Genomic DNA, 27,968 nt, shown 5'->3' with positions numbered 1-27,968 from the left:
AAGCACGCTCCCCCATTGTATTTTGAAAAATGATGAAGGCCTGGCCATGGGTGATGGGTTCCCTGGGCCTGAAATAGACCTGGGCCCCATCCCTTTTTTAAAAATAACATAAATAAAGACATGGCCCCAGGAATGGGGTCCTCGGGTCGAAATTGGCCACAGGAGGGGGGCACGCAGCCCCCTACCTTTTTAGAAAAGAAAAGAAAGGCCAGGCCCTGAGGATGGTGTCTCCAGGGCTGAATTCGGCTTAGGGAAGGGGGGCTACTCTGACCCCCTCTTCTAAAAAAACAAATATTTAATTTTAAAAAATCCGGCAAGTCGCCTGAAGCCACGTCTCCTTCATCTTCACTCTGCAAACGCGCCTCCTGGTGCAGTGGTGGTTGGGAAATGAAATCCCTTGAATGATGAGGGTCTTTGGTGGACAACAAGCCCTCTTAAATCCAGGAAGTCCCAGACAGCGGGATTGCTGAGAGGACTTCAAGGCCACACCCCCTTTCTCTACCACTCTGCAAATGCGACTCCTGGCGTGCTTATGGTTGAGGAATGAATTCCACTTTACTCCTAACCTCAGGACTAAAGTGGACTATTTCCCCCAACCAGTAGTGCATCAGGAGGCACGTTTTCAGAGTGGTGGAGAAAGGGGGCATGGCCTCTGACAACCTCACAGCAATCCAGCTGTGTGGGTTTTACTGGAGGTGGCAGGAGGGGTAGTTGGCCCCATAGGACCCTCAACTAGTAGTGCGCCAGGGGGCGAGTGGTGGAGAAAGGGGGCATGGCCACTGAACACCTCTCAGTAAACCCACTGTGTGGGACTTACTGGACTTACTAGGAGGGGTAGGTGGCCCCAAGGACCCACAATGTCCAAGGGGACTTCATTCCCATACTAGTAGTAAGCCAGGAGGTGCGTTTGCATAGTGGTGGACAAAAGGGGTGTGGCACCTACCTGGTCTCAGCATTCTTACTGTGTGGGACTTACTAGAGGTAAGAGGAGGGGTAGTTTGCTCCCAAGGACTTCCTGGGGTCCAACTACCTCTCCTGTTATCTCCAGTCAGTCCCACACCACAGGATTTCTAAGAGGTCTTCGGAGGACATGCTACCTTTCTTCAGTACTCTGAAAACACAGCTTATGGTGCACTACTTGTTGGGAGATGAAGTCCACCATACTCCTGAGGGACTTTGTGGGTCAGGAAGCACTCCTGGTACCTCCTGAAAGTCCTATGCAGTGGGATTCCTGAGAACTGGCCGGTTGCCCAGCCCCCTTTCTCCATCACTCTGCAAACGTGACTGCTAGTTAAAAAGCCTTAAAATATTCACTGAAAAAATCAAAGGTTACAGGGATGTTATAGTTAGGAATTAGCATTAAAAAATCTTAGACATTCACTGAAAAAACACAAGGTTACAGAGATGTTATAGTTATGGGCAAATTTTATTCATGCAAAACAAGAGGAATTCAGCAGTTATAGTCAGCTGAACTAACTATAACTTGCACACCCCTGCAATGCGCTGCTTATGACCTCACATACTACATCACACATGACATGGACAGTGACATCACTGATGACATCTCAAATGACATGACTGATGACAGAATGTTTTGGGAAGATTCCCAAAGTTATTAGAAAACCAAAAAATCTATTTCCCATGTTAAGTAGGTCCTAGTTTAATTGCGATATATAAGGTTCATTAAATATTGATATTATGTTGAAGTATGCTTTTATGGTTTTATACATATGTATGTGTGTGTGTGTCTCATGTCATGAGTGATGTAATATCTGAGGTCATAAGCAGTGACTGATGGGGGCACACGTTATACTTAGTTCACTAAACTATAACTGGTGGATTCCAGTGATTTTGGTTTTTTTAGCTTTTGCTTGTGTCTCATGCTAACACTAACTATAACATAACTTTTACCATTGTTTTTGCAATAAGTTATATATATAGATATAGTCACAGAAAAAAAGAAAGGATAGAGTAACTTTATCCTTAAGTGAACATTTCAGTTACAACGTAATATTTTAAACTCAAACAATCACTGAAATTTCACCAGTTATAGCTGTCTCAAGTAACTACAACTCATGCCCCCACCATGCACAGTTTTTTCATCAATTATGTCATTTCAAATGTTGCAGTGATGTTATCAATGATGTTCAAGAGCATGTCATGAGTGATGTAATATATGGGGAAAAGTGCTTTGTATGAAGAGGGTGTGAGCTATAGTTGCCATAGAGCACAAGTTCGTTTTAATGTTGCTGGGGGGCTGCTTCACTTCCTGCAGCCCCCTCAAAATATAAAACAAATGCTTGGTGGTGCCTCTGCCTATTCTAGGGGCATCACCAAGTTTAAAAATGTAACAAGCAAAAAAGCCCTTGTGGGGTAATATGGGGCACTCCTAGAACAAGCAGGGGAGAATAAGTGAGTGGCTCCTGACACTGGTTTATTTAGCATTTTGGGTCCAGTATCCATCTGAAACACCTTTTTTCAAAATGATTATTGGGGAAGAGAGTGTGAAGCCACTCCCCAAGCCTCTTCAGGCCATGGGGACCTCATCTATTAAGGCCTTTAATTTTTTAAGAGGAGTGGAAGCAGCCTCTTTCAAAGCCACTTTGGGCCCCTGAGACTCCATCTCCCAAAGCCTTTAAAGATTTTAATGGGAGGGCAGCCTCCCTGAGCCAATAGTGGCCCATGAACCCCATCCCCAATAGTTTTCGGTAGGTGCCCCGGTGCCCACGCGGGACACCCACAAAAAATGATACTGAGGTTCATGGGGAAAGCCCTAAGGCCCTCTGGCTCAAGCCGGCTCCTCAACCTACACAGTACTGGGTGCTGTCAGGAGCCAGTACCTTTCCTTTGCACCCACCCAGGCAGGAGTAGCATTTTTTCACTGCTTCCACCAGGTGGGAGCAAAAAAGAATTTCCTGCCCTGTAGAGTGTGGGTCAGGTTAGGTATGCCCACAGTGTCTTGAGGGTATGCTACCGAGGACTCTGTGTAGTATCATGCCCTGGGATATGGACTCCCCTAGGAAATTACCAGCACAGAGTGGGGATGCATGGCCCCACTGTCCATCTATAAGGAATTTAACCCCATGGGATGGAGTTCCTGGGGCCCAAAAGTGGTTTAGGGAGAGTAGCTCCACAACTCTCTTCTCTTTTTAAAAAATCATCCTGGGGCTGGGGTCCCTGGGGAAAAATGGTGGCCCCCATCAGTGTCATCAGTGATGTCATCAATGATGTCATAGAACATGTCATGAGTGATGTAATACAAGAGGTTATTAGCAGTGCATGGCAGGGGTGCAAGGTATAGTTAGCTCTGCTAATTATAAACTGTGAATTTCTGTGGGTTTTTTGAGTTCATGTATGTATATATGTATATGTGCATGTAGGGATAATGCAAACCTCTGAGAGAGTGCACAGAGCAAAGGGTGAACGGAGACCTCTGAGATAGTGCACAGAGCAGAGGGTGCACAGAGACCTCCGAGATAGTGAGCAGAGCAGAAGATGAAGAAAGACCCCAGAGAGAGTGCACAGAGGATAAAGAGAAACCACTGCTAGAGTGCACAGAGCGGAGGGTGAATGGAGACCTCTGAGGGTGCACAGAGAAGACAATGCACAGAGACCTTTGAGAGAGTGTACCAAGCAGACGATGAATGGAGTCCTCTGAGAGAGTGCACGGAGCAGGAGATGAATGGAGACCTCTGAGGGAGTGCACAGAGCAGAGTCACCCTCTGCTCTGTCCTGGGCTTGTTCTCTTTTCCTACTCTAATTTTTCAACAATGCTTAGAAATAGTAAATTCCCCAATCCACTATCTTATCATTTTAGACGCAGGATCTCTACCTCTCAATAACACAAAATGCCTGTGTCTGTGATGGGAGTAGTGTGTGCAGCCCATATAATTTCCTTAATTCTTCCTTACAGTTCAAACCAATAGCTCTCGCTAACTGTGTGTTGTCTTTTTAAACTCTGTTGGTACTTTCAACAAGACCGTTACTCATCGGATGGTATAAAGAAGTCTTAGTGTGCTTGATTCTAGTAAAACTCAAAAACTCAGAAAATTATGAAGATGTTAATTCCTGGTGGTGAACTCCACTCCGCCAGTGGAGTTTGAGAGTTTTGCCAACTCTTCGCTGCTTTGGGAATGAGGAGTTCAGGCAAAAACTCTGACTCAGTGGCGGAGCGAAGTTAGCCCCTACACCCATGCCTAAAAAAGAATAGGAAATAAACACTTACCTGCTCTTTTGTCTCCGAGCTGCTCTCCTCCTCGCAGTTTGAACGTCTTGGGAGGACTGCACATGCGCGCACAAACTAGGGTTTGTGACCGGCAAAGATGTTGAGGAGGAGTCCGCGGTGAGGAGGCAGGCAGCCTGGACATGCCAGAGCCGGTAAGTGTTAATTTACTACTTTTTACATTTTTATTGTAGGTGGAGGGGAGTGGAGCGGAGTTCCACTGAGTTTTTTTCAACTACGTGGAAATCCACGTAGTGGCACTCCACCAACTCCGCCCACCCTTAGAAGATGTAAACTGACAGCCATTGTCCAAAATAATTTCTTCGTGCATACCTTACTTGTCAAAAATATATTTCAAAAATTCAATGACATATAACTGTTGGGAGATTGCACAAATTTGACTTCTTGCCAACGGCTGTAAAAATCCACAACAACATTACCGTACTCCAACACACCAGAAAGAAACATAGGACCAATTATATCTATGGCCAATTTGCTCCACTCTTTATTTGGAACTCCTTTGGCTTCCAGAGGACTAGGAACCGTGACTTGAGATTTTTCTCTACTGGCAGAACTGATACAATCCCTCACACATTGCTCTACACTCCTGTCCAGTCATTGCCACCAAATGTTCTCCCTTATCCATCTTTTCATCTCTCGCATTCCTAGGTGCCCCTCAGGAGCTAAAACCATAATTCTGTTTCTTATTCTTTCAGGCACAACTAACACACTTGACCAGAACAAAGCCCATTGACAAAGGACAATTCTTCAAAAACGTGCTTTGTAAACATCACTTTTTACTCCATCTGATTTCCATTGTGACCAACCTTGGAGAATACTCTCTCTAGCTTCCTTCATTTGTTAGCCCAAATCACTCTCCGATATGGCACTGTCACAATGGCGGATCTAGTGACATTCAGTAGCATACCCTAGATCCGCATGTACCTCCACATTGCTCAGGATTTCACCATTATCACTCTGCTCACAAGCAGAAAGACGAGACATGCAATCCGGCAACACATTTTTAGCTCTGGGTAAATATTCCAATCTATAATCGCATTCCTGAAACCTATACTGCCATTTGGCAATTCTGGGTGTGACACGTTCCATACCGTTGGTGGTAAAAGGTTGAACTTAGGCCTTGTGATCAACACAAACAGTGAAACGTGAGCCCCATTGGCACATTTTGAAATGAACAATGCCCCACCAACATGCTAAAGACTCTCTCTCAATTACTGAATAAGATGACTCAGCACCCTTCAAACTCCTAGAGGCGAAAGCTACCACTTCATCTCTGACATCTCCGTGATGCATAGGAACAGCACCTAGACGCATACGGCTTGCATCCATCATGATTATGGTATCATCTCGTGTCTCAAAAGGTTTGAAGGGTATCGCATGCATGATATCCTTTTTAATGAGCTCAAATTCTTGGTTGCACGCCTCACACCATACAATCTCACACTCAGTAAATTTCAAATTTTATATGTTTTTCTGCACATTTGGGAATAAATCATGTATAAAATTTAATCAGACCCAAGAAAGATCTTAATTGGTCCTTATAATCTGGAGGTCTAAAATCATCAATTGCATTTACTAAGTTAGATTTCGGTTCTGCACAACTTGCTGATAACTTGTATCCCAAATAATCAATGATGAGAGTGTTGAAATTGCATTTCTCCACACTGAGTGTCACCCCCCTTTCTCCCAAACCGGACAACACTTGAAGCACTGAACTATCATGCTGGTCTTGCTCCTTGCCAAATACTAGAACATCATCCTGGAATGCAATAACTCCATCTAAGCCCTGAACAAACTTTCTACAACACTCTGGACTATGGAAGAGGAACCAAATGGCATTAGTTTGAACCAGAATAAGCCCTCCGGAGTTATGAAAGATGCTAAATGTCTGGAACTAGGATGCAAAATAATTTGATGATATGTGAAAGTCAAGTCAAACAAACTGGAAATGTTGCCCCCCTTCAAAGTGGTCACCATTTCTGTGCAGATGGGAAGAGGGTGCTGATCAATCCAAATTTGATGATTGAGGTTGCGTAAGTCCACACACATGTGAACCGATCCTTTAGCCTTGCATGCTAAGACAATGGAAACAACCCAATCTGAACACTCCATGGGTTTAATGACTCCTTGCTCACATACTTTATTTACCTTCTCCTTTAACTCGGCTCAAAGGCACCCTCCTAACAATGTGAGCTACCGGGCATGCATCATCCTTCATTCCTATTTTATGCATGAAACCCTTCAGTATGCCCAGCTTCCCTTGAAATACTTCGGAATACTCCTTTTCTCATGCATTGTTTCCCCTTACCAAAAAATGGGTAAATAGTCATCCCTTAGTACAACTTGAGCTGGGTTGTTTGGATCTAGCAATATTCCAAAGTTCTTTTGATCATACCAACCCAAGAAACATGCACTCATCATAAATGTTTGGTACTTAAATTCTGCTTTAAATTCTCCCACAATTTCAATGTATTTTCCACCGTACCCAACCAGATGAATTTTAAAATCTCTCAATTGAATTCCCTTAAAATCGTTTTGCCAAACTTTCTCACTCAACATTGTGAAAGGGTATTCTGAGTCCGCCATAACTTTTATATCGACACCGTTGATATTAAGAGTGCAGTCAGGTCCTATTAAAGTGTTCTCCGAAACCCCACAAACAACTTCACTATTTACATCTAAAGATGCTTCCTTGACCATCAGCATCTCTCCTTCATCACTTGTGGAACAATCATCCTCACCAACCTTGTTAGCACACACCTCATGATGCTTGCTTTGTTGCACTCTGCCTGAAGATCTACTAACACTGTTAAAATGCCCTTTACGCATACACTTAGCACATGTGTGCTTCCTTGCAGGATACATAGTAGCATTACCTAGGTGAGATGTGCTACTACATCTATAACACTCTAACTGTCTAAATGACTGTTTTTTGTTGGACTTGTCAGATGCTTTGTCCTCCTTGACTTTTCCTTTCCTATATTTAGACTTCACAGCTAACACGTCTTGAGGTTGGGACTTCCCTTCTGATACAGTCATTTGATCCATGAAGGAAGTTGTACTCTCTATCGTAGACGCTATTTCCACTGCCTTCTCTAATGTTAGATTGGATTTGGACAACAATGCTTCTTGAATCTTTTTATTGTTCATTTTCTCAACCAGCTGATCTCGTATCTTTTCTTCCTCAAAATCCCTGTATTCACACGAGGCCACTAGAATTCTCGGAGCTCCAACATAACTTGCAGGCAAATCACCGAAAATTTGGGCCCTCTTTTAAAACGTATGTCTCTCCATAATAATATTTTTCAGTGCATTAAATCTTACCTCCAGGGATTTTATGGCTGTTGCATATTTACCAATGACACCATCACCCTCACCATCTATAGTCATAACTGCATCACTGGGAATGTGTTTTAATATTTTCCGACCTTTAGAACCTAAACAGTGACACAGGCTGGCAAATTTATTTTTTGTGGGTGAATGAATTTCCTTCTAAAGCATCTAAATACGCTGCAAAAGCTTCCTTCCATTGTTCCCAATCCAACTCAGGGGTTGTCGGGCTTGGAGAAAGATCTGGAGGAGGAACTAATGAGTGCTGTATTCTAATAATAATATAAAAAGTTCTCAATACCTTGGCAGTATTGTCATGAATGGATAAAGACAAAGTTCTAGAGTAAATTGACAATATAACACACATTTTGAAGGGATTCCCAGAGGCAAGCAACCTGTGTAAAAACTGTTACACAAAGAAAACTGATGCTGGTAATTCACAGGTGCAAAAATACCTTTTCGAATGGTGTGCCTGTATGGCAGGCAGAGAACAACAGTACTGCAACATTGGGCTACAGAGTCTAGTGCCTTGAAGATATGGTGAGGCTGTCAACATCATGCAGGCCGAGAAGAACAATGAAAAGAAAAGCAAGGAGCCTCAAGCTCTTATAAAGAAATGCAAAGAGTGTAGAGCACTGAAATGCAAAGAGCCTCGAGCGCTGGCCACAGATTGAGGGTGCGTGTCACTAGCAAAATGGCATGCAATTGACAAGAGAGACAAGTGTGCGCATCACTGAACGTGCAGCTATAAACACCAGATACTAGGGGCCGAACGCTGAGGGAATGGATTTGCATCATCGCGCACACACGACCATGTACCCAGACCCAAAATGACCGCGCTAAAAGGGAGGAGTGGAATTGCATTACTGCGTAAGCTGCTGTGGCATATGCCCTGGGCAGAAGTCACACAATTGGCTTCCTGTAGTCTTCACGAGATGTATGATGGAGATCCACCTGTGCATCTTATGGAGCGCACACCTCAACCGTACTGACACCAATGCTTAAATTTGCAAATAATGAGATTGCACAGAACCTTGAATAGCACAGAGTGCTATGTTTTGCTCACAATGTCAACTTGAAGATGCCAAAACAATCGGTGGCACAGAAAAAGTTCACCCAGAAAAACGGTGAAATGATAACGAAACCTGACACATGGCTGAATTTACCCTGTCGATAACTTCAACTCATCGTCACTACAAAGACGCACACCTTAAGGTAAGGTATTCTTTATTCAAGATATTACCAACAGCAGGACGAATGTACACCTTCAGTATCATCGCCCTTCTTCCACCTGACACCCAAGATCTTAACATTCTCTTCTCATGGATACCGCCACATTCCAAGTAAGAATGTTTAGACTCAACAATGTACTTATGCAGATGTTTCTTTCTTGAACAATTTTTAGCCCATATATAAAATATATGATGGCTTGAATGACTAAAACCCATATCTCATCTCACATTTTTAACCCACTGGTTTCATGCATGCATTAACATCTTGGTGCTCATTTACTTGCTTTTCAAGCTCCTATTTCTACAAAATGCCATTCAGGTGTGCTTTGCTTTGCTTTTGCCTTGAATAAAAGATGTTAGCACTCTCCTTGTTTATTATAACACTGTGGATACACTTCAGTTGATTACTAGAGACTCAACTGTTACTGGTACTGGTGTTGAAGTACATGTTTCTCTCTGCATTTCAGACTGTTTTACTGAATGGATAAAAACGATATTTGAGAACTCATTGATAATGTGTCCTCATTTTAGTTTTCAGAGCACTAACCATAATTCCTATGACAAAAAGAGATCTGTCACTTTAATAATTTCTGAAGAAAATGTATTTTGTTTGACATCTTTGAATCCATCAAGGTGGATTTAGCAGTGCCACACTTTTGTCATAAATACAGAATGTCAGTGCTCTAGTTGTGGAAAGCAGCAGTAGAACACTGGGAAGTTAATTGACCAGCTGCTGCCGGTGTTGAAAGTATGTTTCATTCTGCATGTCAGAATGTTTATCTGACATGGATGAGAAAGATATTTGAGAAATCATAGAAAACAAGTCCTCATTTTAACTTCATAGAGCACTAATGATATTACTTATGACAAAAAGAACCCTCTCATTTTGTTAATTTCTAAAGGAAATGCTTTACGTTTTACAGCTTTGATTTCATCAAAATGGCTTTAGCGCTCTATTTGCTCATTAGAACAATGAGGCAATCTGCAGTGGATCACTAGGGAATCCGCTGGCTGCTGCTGCTGTTGAACGCACATATTTTACTTTAAAAATATCAGACTTTATTGTCACATGACTGAGAAAGATAGTCTGATCTGATAGAAAATGTGACCCCATTTTAGCTTCTGGAGCCCCTCCTATAACCTTTATGAGAAAACCATAGAGAAAACAGTTTTTCTCAACCGTGGTTCATCAAATTCCGGCACGTGGTCAGCATTTTTCACAGGGCAAATTCACCTGAGAACTCACCAGGATTCCTAAAATGAGAATAACACTACTAACAAATAATTTATTTTGTGACCAAAATCTGTTATCACCCTTTATATGTGGTTTTTAGTGACCCTCAAAACCTGCCATTCACTACAGTGCAATTCAATAAGGACCATGACTTTGAGTCCTCGAATAGCTCAAGCCAGAAGAGAACGGAGTTCCTTGTAGCTTTGTATTAAGCCACTAAATGTGTGTACTCTAGGTGGTAAGGAGGTGGGGAATACCTCCTTTCGGATCTAGGACCCTCTTGTAATGGCTGCCACAACATGTTGTTCAGGACATGGCCAGACAATCAAGGGGGTTCCTATGAGACCCCCGCACATGCCTCTGGGGATCTGGGCATGGTTACCCTACTCCCCTTATATGTTTCTGTTTTTCATTTGCTTTCAGGACACAGGGACTGTGTTCCCAAATCCTGTAATGGCTGCCACAAAATATCGTTCAAGTTGTGGCCAGCCAATCAGGATTTACTTGTCTCCTTTAAAGTTTCCAATAAGAGCATATTTGCCATCAAGAGGTTCTGGTAAAATTTTCAAACCACGAAACGGAAAACCGTGTAGTTTATTTTTAAATTTCATGTGAACAGTGTGAGGGTAACATAGGACCATATTACAGAAGTTACTTGTTATGTATGTTTTATATTACATGTTTTATTAAGGGATTTTAGGACTCCTTTGAAAGATTTAGATAATTTGAGTCATCTGTTTAGTTTAACTGAAACTGCAGAAGTCTGGCTATGTTTTGAAAAATGTGGGTTTTGTTGGGAGTATGTGGTAATATTTAAAATGTTTTGAATGTAAGACTGTGTATTATTATGATCACATTTTAAATGCAAAGCACATTGTAAGAAAATTATAAACATGTATTGTAAAATGTGTTTTTTGTAGTGTATTAACATTATTGATTATGTTTATCAAGACATACATAAAGAAAGGGCATACAGTGCAGCATGAGGCAGTCACTTATTGCTGACAGGGTTCTGCATTTACAATGTTTACTTTCACATACTATGGAGGAACAATAGCTGCTTACATCAAGGATGGGTCAGCAAGTGTGGGCCTGTCAGTTGTGCTGATTATTGGTCTAATACCAGCATTGTCATTGTGAATGTATTTGTGTTTTTACCAGCACTGAAAGAAATAGGAAATTGTGTGTTTAACTTTTTATGTGCTTAGAAAACTACATATGCTGCAACTTAATTCAGAACAATGTATTATAGAAAATGTTTCACAATTAGACCAATGTACTGTGAAACATGAGCTTTGACACCACTGAGAAATAGTCAATGAGAAGGCTTACCCATTTAATGTATGTATAAGCGTTCTTACTGAATGTCTACCAGTGGTTTCAAAGTCTGCATTTCACAGAAAATCAGTAGACAGAGATGTAGGTAAATGAGGGATAGATGGCTAGAGATAGAGAGACACACACACACACACAGATTTACTCTTTGCAGGTGTTCACAAAAGCACCTGCCTAATTCATGTCAACTATTTGCCCGCGCAGTTTCCTGCAAATACATAGATAGTGGACTGCAAGGGACTGCTCCCGAATGGGATTTTTTAATGAAGCCTATGTCCCCCGGACTACAGCCTGAACCTCTGTGGCAGCTCAACATAATTCCCAAAGGATAAGCTGTCCCATGGACAAAGCTTCACCTTTGAAATTCCATTCCCACTCTACCTTTGGAGTCAGAAACATTTCAATGCAGTCATACACCATTGATACATTTAATTAATACCTGCAATTACTAGGGGATACTTTCCCTTTCTAATTGTGATTCATAATGAGTAAAATAATACCCTTGATACATTTCCTCATTAAGGATCACAATTAGGAAAGTATACCACTTTCACATCCCCTCCTAATTGTGATTCACAATGAGTCACAAAAGCCTTTGATTAATTTCTTTTACAGTTGCAAAACCTGTGATTTTGGGAACTGCATACCTTGCTACTGTAAAATCCATAGATAAATCAGCACCTAGTTCTGTACAGTATGATCCTCCATCCACAAGGTTTGTCACACACCCCAAAAACTGACCCTACTTGAAGATAGCAGGAAATTGTTCTACAAATTCTTACTCTTCTCATTATACGAGGCCCTCGGTTGGTCAAACAACCAATAAAACAATAAATTAGCATGAGTCACAATCAATTTTTGTATTGCTCTGGCTTCCCCTTAAGACTCCATTGACTATTTATCCCCCAGAGAGATTCGACATTTGCATTTTACGTCAGTGTCCACTCGTCCCTCCAATATCACTTTAATTTAAATTTACTGATAGTCATAAAAACTTTGCTCAATAACATTACTTTATTACTGTATTATAAATGTTATAAACTATTTAATGAATTGGTCCATTTTCAGTAGCTAGTAAAGCAAAGCCAATTAATCGTAAATGAGAAGAGAAACAACAATACCTTTATTATCAAGGTAAGCTTTTGCACACTGGAGTGCTAAAAATTAATTCTTACCATAGAGGTAAAAAACAGATGACCACCCGGTATATTGCACTAAAATTCCAGCTAATGGCATTGCAATAACAGCTCCTGCATAAGAGCCTGAAGAAGATACAAAAAACGGGAGTTAACGCACCTTTGTGAAAAACTATTTTTCATAGAATGGCATTCTTTAAAAACAATTGCAAAATACTACTGTATGACTACTTACCACAAAAAGATGTAGTTACTAGACGACTCCGCTCTAAAGGAGGGGCCCATTTACTCCACATTCCGTGGCACGCAGGATAGGTGACACCCTACAAAGAATGAACAAATGAAATTACAATCTGAAACACACAAACGTGCAATTTTTCTGTCAATCTTTTACATGAAATAAACACAGATGAAAAGTTGAAGCTAAATTGTATTAAATTATTTAACAGTTCACTGAGAACACTTTGAGGACCAACACCAATAAACAATAACTCCACTGAAATGCACATGCAGCATTTAAAAATTGCTTAAGAGGTGGACAAATTGAGGCATATTACTCTGGTATGCAGAGAATATCACCATGTTCTAGCAGCTCACAATCTAGCTACATTTGTGATCACAGATTGACCCTGGACAGTTCAACATACCCTTTGGTTAAGAGCCTGTTTACGAGTACGGTGGTCCATAGGACTCACAGTGGAGGTGTTGTGCAGGTCGGGGACCGCCGCACCAGGCTGTCTGACTACTGAATTACAAGTTTGACGGTTGGAGCCCTGGTGGCAATCAGGGAAAACAATTTGCTTGGTGGTGGCACTGCAGCCTATTACAACTTTCCCCACTGCCAGCCTTATCATGGCGGTGAGTCCACCATGAAAAGTGTGTTGATGGGGAAAGAAAGGAGGACCTGGGGCCCCTGTTGCCCCTGTGCATGGGGCTGCATGCTGGGGGCACATTTGTGCCCCCCTGTATGCATGCACCCCCCAGTATCTGCACGGCATGTACTGGCCAGATCATCCCGAGCATGTACGGGCTGTGGTGCTCCCACTGCAGTGCCTATTGAAAGGCACCACCATGGGACCGCCATGCCGACCGCCTGCCAGACTATAAAACAACTCATAATTTGGCAGGCAGCCGGCGGTCAACTTTGGCGGTCTGGGAGCGGGGTGCTGGCCTGGTGGCCCACTCCCAGACTGCTAAGTCATAATCCGGCCCTAAGTTTGCTTTATTCAAATGTCACATACACATTTACTCACATACATTTTGGGAATCTGACTTAGTTAAAATGTTAGTATTACAAACTATGTTTAAAGAAATTCTGTATCTGCTAAATGATCACAGACAGTTAATTTGGATCTGAATATTTAATGCAAAGCAATTCATTATGTTCAATTATTTGGTATGTTTACCTTTTGAGTAGTAACCTATTTCTAGTAGAAATCCCAACATTTCATGACCTTAACTATTTTCTATGTGGATAATACATGAATTTAAATTCTACAGCAAGAGGCCTATTTACCTGGCACATATTTGAAAAACCTCACTAACAGAATGGGAGGCCTGCACTAGGCCTGCACAAGTAATAGGCCCACAATTATCACTTCGTGGGTAACAAGCACCCCAAAGTAATGCTTGACTCTCTCAGGGTAGCATAGCAGAGCAGTCCAACGCCTACTCAGGGGAGTTGGTGGCAGCTAGTAATCACAATTCGCTGGCATGCAGTAATAGCACTCAATAAATGTTTGCCTAGTCTGGTCTTTTATTTCTAAAAAATGAAAAGTACATTTATTACAAATGCAATAATCAATACTATGCACTAATTAGTGACATTCTGGAATCACATGTGACCTCTAATGGACCATAACCACCAAAATTCACATAAGCCCCTCATCCCCACCGCTGGCAGACAGCACATTTCAACATAGGGTGATGTGACTTTAAATACAGCAGGCCTATTGGCTTTGGGAAGAGGGTGACCACATAAAAATACCAATTGCCACATGTTGAAAATCACCATTTTATCACTGAAAGCAGTGACCTTGTTTTACATGCAATGAGTTTTGCCCAAAAATCATTGCGTTGTTTATCAAAACATTTTCAGCAATATATTTTTAAATAAAGCATTTTTAAACAACATATCTTGTGTCTGTGTCTTTCTTGAACCACTTTAGGCCACATAAGCCACATAAATTCAGCCATTGGACCAACCACTAGAGGTCCCTATACTCCCAAGCTGTAGAACCAATGTTCCAGCCATTGGAGAGCTCTATAAAATGATGGAAAATCTCCCCAGGTCACTTTTCCTGTGACCTGACAGACATAGGGGTAATTTTCCAAAATCCCCTGGGAGTGGTGGGATGTGGTGCTCCTGCAGCCCCTAAACACATCTAAAATAGCATTGGTGGTGCCCCTGTTCTCCTGGGGACACCTTGAGAACACCTTAACCACCTAAAATCGGGCTCTCCTCAGGATGTTGCCCCCCGGACGGTTCTCAAGCAGGTTTCTGAAACAGTATGCCCGGTGATAATGCAGGTCATCAATGCCTCTTTAGCTACAGGAGTAGTACCCCCCAATTGGAAGAAGGCAAAGGTTCGTGCCCTATTAAAAAAACCTAATTTAGACCCGGAAGATCTGGCGAATTACAGGCCTATCTCACTTCTCCCGAGCCTTAGCAAAATAGCCGAAAAACACGTCAACCAGGTTCTTTCCTCATTTGTTGAGTCTTCTGGTGCATTACACTCATCCCAGACTGGTTTCAGAGCCAAGCAAGGAACAGAAACTTCACTGGTGGCGGTAGTGGAGGCGACCAGGGCTATTGTGGATGCTGGAGGCTGCGCTGCGGTGGTCCTATTGGATCTCAGCGCAGCCTTCGACACTGTAAATCACTCTCTTCTGCTGCATAGGCTTCGCCATGCAGGGATCTCCGGATTGGCTCTTAAATGGCTTCACTCCTTTCTATCGGATAGATATTTCTCCGTCTTTGAGGATGAGGTGTCATCAAGCCAGCTGCAACTGAGTCACGGCGTTCCCCAGGGATCATCCTTCAGCCCCACTTTGTTTAACATCTATATGAGACCTTTGGCTGAGGTGGTGCTTCCTTGGGGAATTCAGCTTGTCACCTATGCCGATGACACGCAGCTGGTTGTTTCCTTGGTGAGGGACGATACCTTACATCAGGGGATTAACAATCTTACCCCATGCCTCTCCAATGTCCTTGACTGGATGACCTTGTCTTGTTTAAAGCTAAATGGAGCCAAAACGGACATCATGCTGCTGGGCTATAAAGCCCCAATCAATTTGGACCCTTGGTGGCCGCATTGTCTTGGACCCCCTCCAAAGCCTAAGACCTAAATAAAAAGTTTGGGGGTCTGGTTGGACTCTGCCCTGAACTTCCAATATCAGGCTAACAAAGTAGCCGCGACCTGTTATGGGTTGATGAGAGTTCTTAAAAAAGTCCTAGAACTCCTTCCTTTTGAAGCCAGACGTATATTAGTCCAGTCGCTGGTTCCCTCGCGACTGGACTATGCTAATGCTATCTATTTGGGGACCTCAGCAACTACAACAAAAACTTTGCAAGCTGTACAGAACTGCGCAGCTCGCTTACTTATGAAAGTCCCCAAACGGTCATCAGCAAAGCCCTCAATTCGATTGCTCCATTGGCTCCCAATCCACGAAAGAATTGTGTTTAAGACTATGTGTTTGGCACATAAGTCTATTCACAACCTGGGCCCTCCCATTTTGGATCCTTTCTTTCGTCGTTATCATTCGGTTAGATCTCTTAGATCTAACCAACGCAATCTGCTTGTTGTGTCAAAGGTCAGGCTGGCCCGTATGGGTGGTCGTCGACTCTCGGTCCTAGCAGCTAAAGAATGGAATAAACTCCCTGACAACATCAGGCATGAATCAAATTATATCGCCTTCAGGAAGCAACTAAAGACATTTTTGTTTAATAACATCCTCTAATGCTTGATAATGTCCTTGGGTCTGACAGCGCTGGGATGCTCTAGGGTAGCCATGCGCTATATAAGAAGGTATTCATTCATTCATTCATGTCATGGGTAAAACAAGCTGTGCCATGCTTCCCAGGATGGAAGCAGTGAACATTTAGATAGAAGCTCCAACCCCTTTGTGTATTTGCTTGTAATGTGGCATCAAGCAGCTTTTCTTAGTTTTTGTATCGTTAACAGGGGTGCCTGGTCCTACCTGTAACACCCCCGAGACAGGTTTTGCAGTGAAGGCCGCAAGAAGAGCCCCAAGGCCCACACAACCTTAGCCAGCTTCCTGCCTGGCCAGCACTTCAGAGGGCTTGTCCTTCCAGATACCCATGGTGTTGCCACTGTCCAAGTCCATGGTCTAACTTTGTGTCTCTCTCTTGAGCAAGAGTTTTTATGTGTAGGTGGGAAGTTCTAGATGCCAAGCACTTCTGGCGTATCTTAGGCTGCCATATATGCCTTCCACCCCCTCCCAACACTCCTGCACCACATTATGGCACAATCCAATAATGCTCTGTCAAGTGGTCTATGTGCACATCTCCTCTGGGGGCCTCAGCTCCATCCCTAGTTGGAAATCACTACCAGGGACTTTCCCACCAAAACCTCAAAGGGGAGCCCCTCCTGTGTTGATTCCAGATGTCTGGGCTTCTTCCTTTGTTTAGCGGGACTGGGCTGTCTCATCCCTGGTACAGTGTGACAGCTGATTGTCAGATGCAAATTTTCTTTCCCACCCCATCCACCATAAAATTTGAGTGAAGCACTGATAATTAGTCCTTTTGTGTGGGGAGACCTTTGTTCCCATTGGTTTGGAGCAGACTAATAACTTGGTGCAGCAGGGTGCCAAAAGACCTGGAATCTGATCCTGAGCTGAGCCAGTAAATATGACAACTCTGGATGACCCATAAGGTGTACATGTATGTTCTTGGGACCTGCATATTCAAATTCAGTGTGTATGTTTCACCCCAATTTGATCCCTAATTAGACTGTGTAAACCTATGGGAAACAAACCTGCAATTTAAGGCAGATTCCACCATGTGTATAATACAGTAAAACTGCAGTTAATCCAGTAAATACTCACCTTACCTCCCTTCTAATACTATAACGTATACCCTCACCGCAACACCTGCAGAGTCCCCTCTGTGCCAGGATCCCTGTATGCAATTACTGGGCACCAACGATGGTAGTCTCACACATGCAGCCCACACACTTGCAAACCTGTGTGAGCACATGTTTTTGGGCAACCAGCCCAGTGCATCCTACCCTAGCTGCATCATAGTGCCTTATCTTAAAAAACTAACACTGGCGGTAAACATGTGCTGTCCAATTAGTATGTGATTAAACTTACCCTAGGTGACACTCACCCACAGTAAGCACCCAAAAACCAGGTGATCACAAGTGAAAAATCTGGTGGATGAAATGGGCACAACTTTATTTGCAACATTTATCAAATATTAAAGGATTAATGAATGGCGCAATGAAAGTTACATCATGCCAAACATGTAGTGTTAGATTCATAAAGCAGTTATTACATCTACACCTGCAAGTTTACTGACTCAAAAAGATGCAGATTTACTTTCGCAATTCACATATCTATTTAGGTTTGCACCTGGTAAGCTGTGTTTGATGAATTCTTGTATATAATTTTAAGTTTGCGTTTCTCCCTTTTAATGTACATCATGTAAAATTACACCTGGTGAAATTCCAGCAGCTTTGTGCAATGCCCTATACTTTTAGGTCTTGTCTACTAACAAGCACATGCACTGTCTTTTGTGAGTTGTTGTGTTTGGCTTGAGGGTATTGTTGGAAATGGGTTGGAGCTATTAGTTTTTGTTGTTGTTTAAATAGTTTAAGTAGGCTTCCAACATAGTTGATTAGATGTGTACTGGTTAGCCAGAGTGTCACAAAAATGTGAGAAACTGGATTGGTAAATTCTGCGAATTTTGGCTTGTGAAATTCAGTGATTATTTTATAGAGTTTTCATTGTTACACTTTACATTGTGGATTTGGTTTGAATAGTATAGATTTTGTTTGCTTTATTGATTGTTGACTTGAACATTCCGTTGTGTCTGTGTAAGCAATGTAAGGAATCTTAAGGGTTGTTTGGTTTGAGGCCGTTGAGTTGAATGTCAGACTTTTGTTGTTTAATCTTTTATAATTATGCATTTATCCAAAACGCATAATTTATTTTGTTATGCTTGAGTTTTTGCAGAGGACTTAAGAATTCAAAAGCTCTCTGTTTGTACAGAATTGTAGGTGACCTGATCTGTTTTGGAGCTAAGCAGATTTACTATTTCCTCCCAATTCAGCTTGTTCCATGGTCAGTATGTGGTTGTGCGTAGGATCGTTTTAGTTATGGTGGGTTTTGGTGTCTTGTGTTGGAAGGCAACAAGGAAGTGGTCTGACCACTTGAGAGGAGTAATTCTTTGGTGTGTAGCATAAATCATATCTAATGTGTGTCCAGTGATGTGTTTGGGATTAGGAATGAGTTTCTGTAGGTTGTGTATATATATTTCAATGAGGATTGTTCTTAGGTGTGGCATATTCTGTCACAACATGTGTCAAGGTCACCAAGGATGCAAAGGTTTGAGTATATTGTAAGACGGTTAGAAGTTGTGGGTCTTATTATGAGTTTGGCAGTTTGGGAACCACCTTGGCCATGGTCGCGGTCCGACCATTATTAACTTGGCAGTCTGACCTTGTTATTACAAGAATGTGGGATTGCTTTTGCAAAGACCGCAGTCTAACCGCTGACACCGCCAGCCATCGGCAGACCGCTGCAGCTGCGGTTGGGGAAATTCAGCTGCCACAGGGCAGTACAGAGTATTCTCACCACTGTACATATAATGAGTTGGCATTCCAATAAACTAAAGGTCGGTGGATACACGGCGATACACAGGTTAATTGCTCTTTGTACCATAATACTCTTTGTACCATCTACCCATTGCCTGGACTGCCCACATATGGGTCGTACTCCTGCAATGGGTAGGTGGTATTTTTCTACACGTATCATGCATATTTGTGCATTCGACGCAGTTGCAGTAGAATTGCTCTCACAGGCATCGATATGTATGGGAAACTAGTCACCATCGCTGCAAGACCGCTAAACCACAGGCATTGCGGATACTGTGGTCAACTCATAACAGGCACTTCGGTCTTCTAGAGAATGCGGCCACGGTCTTTGGGTGGTGGGACCTGTATTTAGGCCCTGTTTCTAGCAATGTGTCTGGGAATGTTGTATTACTAGGTGGTAGTCTGTAACAATTGAAATAGTAACATGAAAATGTTGGTCTACGGCTGCATTTGACAAAGAAGGTCTCACAACCTTGTAAAGAAACATTCTCAGCTTTGGAGAGATTTGTTATTTCTTTAAATATGATGGCTAAACTGCCTCTTCATTTGACAGTGACAGATCTAAACTCCTATTTTGTGGCCAAATCATGAGTGTTGTAATATTGTTTTCGCCTGAAGAGGTCCTCCAGAATAATATGGCAAAATATAGTAAGCCAAACTGATTTTCTCACCTGTACTGAAAACTGTGCACCTGTAGTCAATGCATCTGATAAACATACAATCCTTCTAGTTTTTAAGAGACACGGTGTATTATGCGATAGCCACAGTAATTTGCTTTGTAACATGTAAGGTAAAAATGTGACTATGGTTTCCTTATTTAAGTAGCTGTCTAAATGACCTCAGTGGTCAAACATAGGTGTCCATTTTTAGACCACACCCAGCTCTAAATTAAACTGTCAGTCTGCGGAAGTTCAACAGTCTGTTTGAATCAGGAAAAGGCAAATTAAAACAATTCCAAAAGTAAATATTTTTCCATTTATTTAACAAACAAAATGAATGCCCATCTTTGATTTGATCGCATTCTCCTAATGATCCATTTAAATGCATTTAAATATTTAAATGTCAACCCTTTTTGTTGTCTCGAGTTCCTGAAATAGGAAACCCAGTAGTAGTTCTAAAACAAAGCTCATATCAAAATATCTGTGTACTAGTCACTGTCTGGTATATGGAAGCGAAAAACTGAAATATTGACTGCCCATCCAGCAGCTGTAAATACTTTTCTTCCATTAAGACTGCAGGTTGCGGCTTTTAATTGCAGATAGATCATTCAAGTCAATTCATCCATTTATTATTTTGTGTGAGTCTAGACCTGGATTACATTGCCAGGAAGTAATGTGTTAGATGTAGAATGATACAAATATTGGATGTGAAGCTGTTATAAATGTTTGTGGTCTGCGTTACGTTCTTGAGCGTCTGCTCCATGCCATTAAATAACATCTCTCAGTTTAGTATTAACTTTATATTCAACAATGGTGCTACAGGCGGGAATGTTGTTATTATATTGATGCAGGAATATATGTAATTCAGTTTTTATTATAAAATTAAATCCTTAAAGACTGGGCCTTCTTATGTTTTGCCGAATGGTCAGTGGGTTTTGTAAATATTTTTAAAATTATACTCTTTCGATCTCTTGTCAGAGTTACTTAAAACTATTTTTCTATTTACACTTTATCTTCATTTTTGGTGCTGGTTTGAGTTGGCAAAAGATTGGGTTGCAACCGCATCGGCGGAGTCAAACTGTGGTATGCCTCAATGGTCTCTTAAACTAACTATAACAATGCCCACAATATGTCAAGAATGGTTATCATTGTGGCAGGGCAATAGATATCCATAATTGATTAAAGAATGCCCACAGCATATTAAGGATGAGCACCATTAGGCAATATACACTGTCATGCTAAGAAATATACAATCATGTCAAGAATTACCACAGTATCTCGGAGAAGACCACCATTATTCTTTGACAACCATTTTAAGAAGAATAACCAAAGGCATGCCAAGAATGCCCATAATATACCTTGAATGTGAACCATTATGCCTGAGATACCATAACGCCAAAGATAGCCATAATCATTTTAAAGGTACCCTCAGTGGGCCAATAAATGTGCACTATTAGGCTCTAATTACAAGTTTCGGGTGCTGGGGACCACCAGACTCAGGGGGCCGTGGCAGTGGTGGTCCAGCTAACGCCTCAATGGGGGTTCGACCACCCTATTATGAGTTGGGCGGTTGGACAGCCCTGGGACCTGCCGCTCTCTGGAAGTGGTATGGGGGTCAAGAGACCACAATGTTTGGCGGAACTGCCGCAGTACCGCTAAGCATGTGACGAGTTCTCTCTCCCCCACGGTTTACATGGAGGATCTTACTCCATGTAAACCCTGGAGAAGAGGAAACAAAGGGGTCCCTACAGGGCCCCCTGTGCCTCTCATGATTTTGAATGGTGACCACCACGCCGCTCGTGAGTCTCTGAGGTGCCAGGCACGGCGGTGGCATACTGCCACCCTCCACCGCCTAAACTCATAATCAGGCCCTTGGTCAGGCCCATCAATATGTCAGAAATAGCTGCAATTAAGTCCAGAATTTTCACAGATGTCTAAAAAAGGGCACCATTTGGCCCTGGCCACCCTTATGTTAGGGATTTCTGTGTTAATCTTTACAGTGCCAAAAATATGCTAGTGATGCAAAGATGCAGCTTATGCTAGTGCAAACATTATGCAAGAGAACTTCTCTCCTACAATGACACACAAACACTGCACGTACTTCATTCACACCATTTACTAAAATGCACCCAAATAAACATGTGAGTGCACACAAAAGCAGATTCTCACACAGGCCCTAAATAAGAGTACAGTATTACATAAGAGCGCCGTACCCATGCTGGCAGTCTGACGACTGCCGCACTGCTGGACCACCTGCAGTATTCCGATTTTGCCGGTGGGACCCGGTCGAGGACCGCCAGTCTTGTGGGGCGTGGCAGTGGTGGCCCTGCCAACGTCACAATGGGGGACCAGGATCCCGGGGGGGCTGGAGGTCTTTCAATGGCAGGAATATGCTGGAACAACCGGCAATACTGAGCATATACTGAAACTGTCGCTCTTAGTCCGCAGCAGGACTGCCCACCAGACCAGAAAAAAACTCCTGATCTGGCGGGTGGTCTCACAATGGGTTTGGTGGTCCCACAGCGGACGGTGCATTGCACCATCCACTGTGGGACCACCAAACTCGGAATTAAACACAAAATCATGCAGACAAAAAGTCTCTTTACTTCCTACACATCACGCCTACCTTCCAGGTTGCAGCAGAGCTACAGGTTATTCACAGTCTTCTACCATGATCTAGAAGTAGTGCAGCTAGAAAAGGAAGAGTCTGTCATGATAACGCATCTGCTTAGCCTTACCTGGTCTCTACCTCCTCGATGTAGGACTGAAACTTGCATATAGTCTCAGCCAATATGCAGGGGAGGTAGGGAATCTGTAGAGGTGTTTGCTAGCGTGAGTGCTGTTGTGTACACCTACTTTTAAGATGTTACACGTAGGCCTTTGCTTTCCCAACCCAGCAGTCTTAAGACAGCTGAGTTAGTAAAGCAAAGGCCTCCAGTGCACTTGTGAGTGCAGTTAGAGGCCACTCCCACCAATCCTCTGGGTGCTCTCATTCTGCATAAGAGCAGCACCAGCATTGGCTTTGGAGTTGGGAGCCTACCAGCTTCCTGCCTCGAGGAGAGAAGGTCCGAGGAGAACGCCGCATTTGTAGAAAAGGTAAGTTACTTTTATTTTTTTATTTTTTATTGTATTGTAATTTTATTTTTTTATGTGCCACCCTGCAGTCATTAGCATGAGACCCAAAAGACTAGATTATTTTGCTAATTTAGAAGGTAAAATAAATGTTGAATGTAAATGATTAAATGAAGGGATAAACAGGGTCAAAGCAAAACCAAGGAGAGTAGTTAGAAGTTGCTGACTCAAATCCAAATAGAGACTAATGAGCAAACAAGGTGAGGATAGTGAACGGATCCTGATGATAAACATTGTCTAAAAACGATATACATATTTCAGGATGAATGAAAAGCAGAAATCAAAAGAATGAAGGGGCATATTATCAAGGTCCGGCGATAAATATCGCAAAGCGCGCTTAGCGCCTGTATATTTATCGCCGGCTATCTCTGGAATTTATCGCCCGGTCAGGGCGTTATCAATAACGCGCATCGCCGAGGCAATACAAATTCCAGAGATAGTTGGGATATCGCTGTTTTCCATGGTGGAAAACGGCAATATGCTAGATGATAGGGGCCTGTGGTCTTAGCCACACAATCCACCCCCCATGTTAAGTATGCCTTAGTCAGGAATTTAACAGACGTTCCATTCCTGCGTTAAGGCATACTTAACTCGATTTAAAAAATAGCTCACCTTCCTTGATAATATCATGAAGCTGCCTTCGCGATATTTCCCCTGGTTGGTTTCACAGCCACGCCTACTTTGCATCTCATTAGCGATGCCAAGTTAGGCGTGCTGGAAACAGGGGTAAATCTGCAAAACACGCGATAGGCTATGAAATTATCGAAAACGGCCGCAAAAGCGGCAGTAATTTCACTGCGCCGCATTGATGATATGCCCCGAATATGTTTAAAATGCTCTCCCCAACAAATTGAGTAAATAGGGATAAATGAAATGGCTGTAGAGGTTCACATCAAACATCCCGTAGGAACAGAGTCACATGACCATCAAGCGGCGGTCATGAATCCTTGAATAAAGTCTCCCTACTACCATTTGCTAGGTGGCCATTTTACCAATGGCAAATAAAGAAGAATGAACAAATTAATAGATTGTAGTGTTGATAAATGTACGCTAATTCAAGGTCATGGGACAAGCAAAGTCATCAGTGACAATTCAAGATGCCTTTTTCTTTAGCCAACGGTTCAAGTTCATTTATTCACTAAAGATCCCATCCATCCATAAGCAGCTCTTCCACCAGCTGTCACATCTCTTCCTTGGAGTTACATTCCTTCCACATGGAAACCCACAGCATGTGACATCATAGTGACACCCACAGTTGTGCCTTGGCAAGGCACAGCTGTGATTACCAATGCAGCAGACAATAGAAGAGCATAACACACTATCTTAATTTAACCCCTTCAGTGCCCGCCCCTTTCCCCGCCCTGTGCCGGCCGTTGCATTAGCGGGCGGGGTCTATGACGAGCTGGACTCGTCATGGGCACAGCGCAACCGCGGCCCATGACGAGTCCAGCTCGTCATGGGCACTGAAGGGGTTAAGATAGCAAATAACTTACTGAAAGAGGCCTTACAGACAAGTTTATAGGTCCTCCTTGAAATTTGATGAGTATATGGATAGCATAATTCCCCATTACGCGAAAATAATACATTAAATTTAGATCATGGATTGTGTCCATTAATATTTCCAGTGCTGACTGGTTTATGGGGAGCATGGTCTCTGATTGCTGCGCATTTAGATGACTGAATCAGAAAATGCGGGGCATTTTCTGGTTTTCTGCCCAGTTTATTTACCAACAAAGGGAAAATGGTTTGACAGATAGGCTTGAATCTTGGTCTGAGGTATTTTCAAATTGCATTAAGGATTTTAAACTCGGACACTCAAGGTGTCATTGTTTATGGATTCAGTGATTTTTTTTTTACCAGGCCTGGGGTCTGAGGAAAGGAACTTGGAATCTCCAATTGTGATAGAGACCTCAGTGACTTGTAAGACTTTTACTTTTGTATGTGAACTATGTACCCTAATTATCGTATATTTTTGTACTGTTTTAACTGCTAAGTATTTTAATATTGTGTGGGTTTTATGGGTGAATACCCCGAAATAAACTTGAAATTGATTGAAATTCAATTAAGTAAGTGCACAATCGTGACCCAATACAATCAAAGATAGAAAAATTCTCCATTAGCAGAATGATCAGAAAAACAAGACACAATCATAGTGAGCATTTGATACTCGGACCCCATCACAACTGAAGTTAACCCAAAAAATAGGGATAGATATACAGCTCCATATATTTCTAGCCTAGCCAAAACAACATGAATAAATCATCATGACAGAAACCTTTGTGACAAAGAGTAAGTAAATTGTAAATTACCTCTCAATATCGGAAGAACCTCGCAGTAAACTTCATGACTAATTTTCAAACTGTTGGAGGAAACATGGAACCTCACCCCAAGAAGGTGACCAAATGGGTTTAAAATAAAATGTTGAGAGACATGCATCTGCTGTGGATGATGACCAAGACTAAGCCAACTTTTTGTTTGGATAAAAGCTTGGGAGATTTAATAATTTTGTGTTACTCTAATTTCATTACATTTTATATGAGTTTCTGAGTTAGAAATGTCATATGATTTTGGCATATGGGAGACTGGTTCAAGCAGATAGTGTCTTGAAAGAACATTAGACACATGGTCTCCTTGAACTAGTCTCCGGCCATTATCTCTTATAGCTTTTGAAGGAAATGTATTGCTTGTGTTCAACTTTGATGTGAGATGACAGCAAGTACATTTACATAATTTCACATATTATTCACAAAATTTTAGGAAAAAAACAACATTGCTGTACTGCCCACTTCTTATCTCAACCCAAACAAAACATGACATGACCTGGCCAAGGTGCAAGTACCAGTAGTATCACTAAACAGTAAGGGTCTGCTTACAACAAAAAATATTATGTACTTTTTTTACAAAACATTGGCTTCCAGAAATATTGATTGTATCATTCTGAATGTGGTTGACCACAAATCTTATGAAATTTCTGGTCAATTTAGAAATCTAAGCCATTTCTGAGTCATGGACAGTCAGCCAGTTAAAAATTACTCACATAAACTCTAAAATGCCACTGTAAATGAAAGGACCAGAAAGATGGTACAGTCACAAATAGGTTACAGTTCATGGAAGATTGTTCAATTATGGTACAAGATCTGGCCATGCCCAGATGGTGGACCTACAACTGTGGGAGGGTACCAACTTGAGGGCTGTAATATTTATGACACTAAGGGATACTGACTGAAACCAATGAGATTGGGTAAAGTATCTGTGAAACTTTGCTTTGGATGTTTAGTCCAACAGGTATTGGTATTCAGTGGCTGTTTGGGGGGCTAGTGTAGGTGGGGGAGGGACTACTGTAACAGTGTCAACCAAATTCATAGCTAACATTGAAACACTAGCAATGTTAAGCATAGTACTTGCAAACCACACTTGAAAAGCATTATGTTCCTGGAAATGGGAAATGGTTTTACATTTCTCAATTGATTCTATCTGCGAATCATGGGCCACCAACCTAATAGGACTCAGGCTATTTAGTTCCTAAAATTGAATGTCCACAACTTCAACAGCCCTAGGAAGGCCAGAGCTGTGCTGGCATATCTTGAGAGCCTCAAAATTGACATAGCCCTCCTGCAGGAGACACACATAAGTGTGCAAAGACCCTTGACATTTGCCACATGATGTAGTAGCCATACTTCATTTGCCAACTACTAAGCCTATACACGAAGCACAGCCCTCTTGGTCCATTACGGCTCCCCTTCACCTTCCTGCAGGAGGAAAACAAACTGCGTGGCAGGTACAATTTGGTGCAAGCCTGGCTGGGCAATAAACATGTGAACATCATCAACACTTATGGTGCCAAAATTGATAATCCCGATTTCTTTAGGTTGGTTTGGCAAACATGTATGGCCCTCTAGTGCAACATGATATTGTGGACAAATACACTGACAGTTCATGCATCCAGATACGCACACACCATGCTGCAGCAACAACTCTACATGAAATTATGAACACACATAATCTAGTGGACCTATGGCAGCACCACCACCCTGATATTAGGAAAGGCACCCATATCTCAACAGACAATGATTCCTGGGCTAGGTTTGACTACTAGCTTTTGCTCACTAGACATTTGTAGCTAGAGTAAATGTATAGCACATCACCCATGTACACTCTCAGATCTCTACCCGTTAATCTTAACAATCAAAACACCTGCGTCCAAGCATATGGCTTGTATCTGGCGCCTTCCCCCTTAGCACTGCTTAATCATACCTTCTAAAGGAAGTCAATAGAAGTGATCCAGATCTTTCTATGGATCACTGAATTATCAGTCCAATCCCTGTGCCTCTTCCTGCAGACATTTAAAACAAAGTTAAGGGGGGATGAATATCAAAACAGCACTCTATCTGCAAAGCTCTTTGAGACAGGTTAAATAATTTGGAGCTAGATATCTGCCTTCTTGAACAAGAATACATGAATGGGCTAAATACAATATTGGCGGACATTCGACCATACTCTCTGAATTTAAAGAGAATGTTGAGCTGGGACTTAAGCATCTACATGAACATGCCATCATAAGATCATATGGAGAAGCAGATTGACTAAGAAGAATGCTTGCATTCATGATGCACGCTCCACTATCCAACTAGACCATCACAGGCCTGAACGACTCAGGAGACACTCTCTATGACTTGGACGACATACCGTCAAGCACTACAAAACACTAAACACCACAGACACAGACTGCATGGAAGCAGAATGTACAGTGTACCAAGACCGTGTGTCCCTAGCCTGGATCAAGGGACCCTAAAGACAATTTCTTGCAGAACTCATCATAATAGACACA

The 27,968-nt window shown here is 42.2% G+C and overlaps 1 protein-coding gene across 1 annotated transcript in view; it reads right to left on the bottom strand.

Annotated features, from left to right (window-relative positions):
* The window catches only part of SLC17A6 (solute carrier family 17 member 6), a 294,138-nt gene that overhangs the window by 117,173 nt on the left and 148,997 nt on the right, over positions 1 to 27,968 (bottom strand). The window contains exons 5-6 of the mRNA XM_085643618.1: positions 12,746 to 12,833; positions 12,550 to 12,636 (exon numbers count right to left, since the gene is read on the bottom strand). Coding sequence (XP_085499744.1) covers positions 12,550 to 12,636; positions 12,746 to 12,833 — 175 coding nt within the window. The remainder of the gene's footprint in view (positions 1 to 12,549; positions 12,637 to 12,745; positions 12,834 to 27,968) is intronic.

The sequence above is a fragment of the Triturus cristatus genome, chromosome 3_1 (genome assembly GCF_964204655.1).
Source record: "Triturus cristatus chromosome 3_1, aTriCri1.1, whole genome shotgun sequence".
NCBI lineage: Eukaryota > Metazoa > Chordata > Amphibia > Caudata > Salamandridae > Triturus > Triturus cristatus.
The sequence above is the reverse complement of the archived record's forward strand: the minus strand, read 5'-3'. Positions and strand labels throughout refer to the sequence as shown.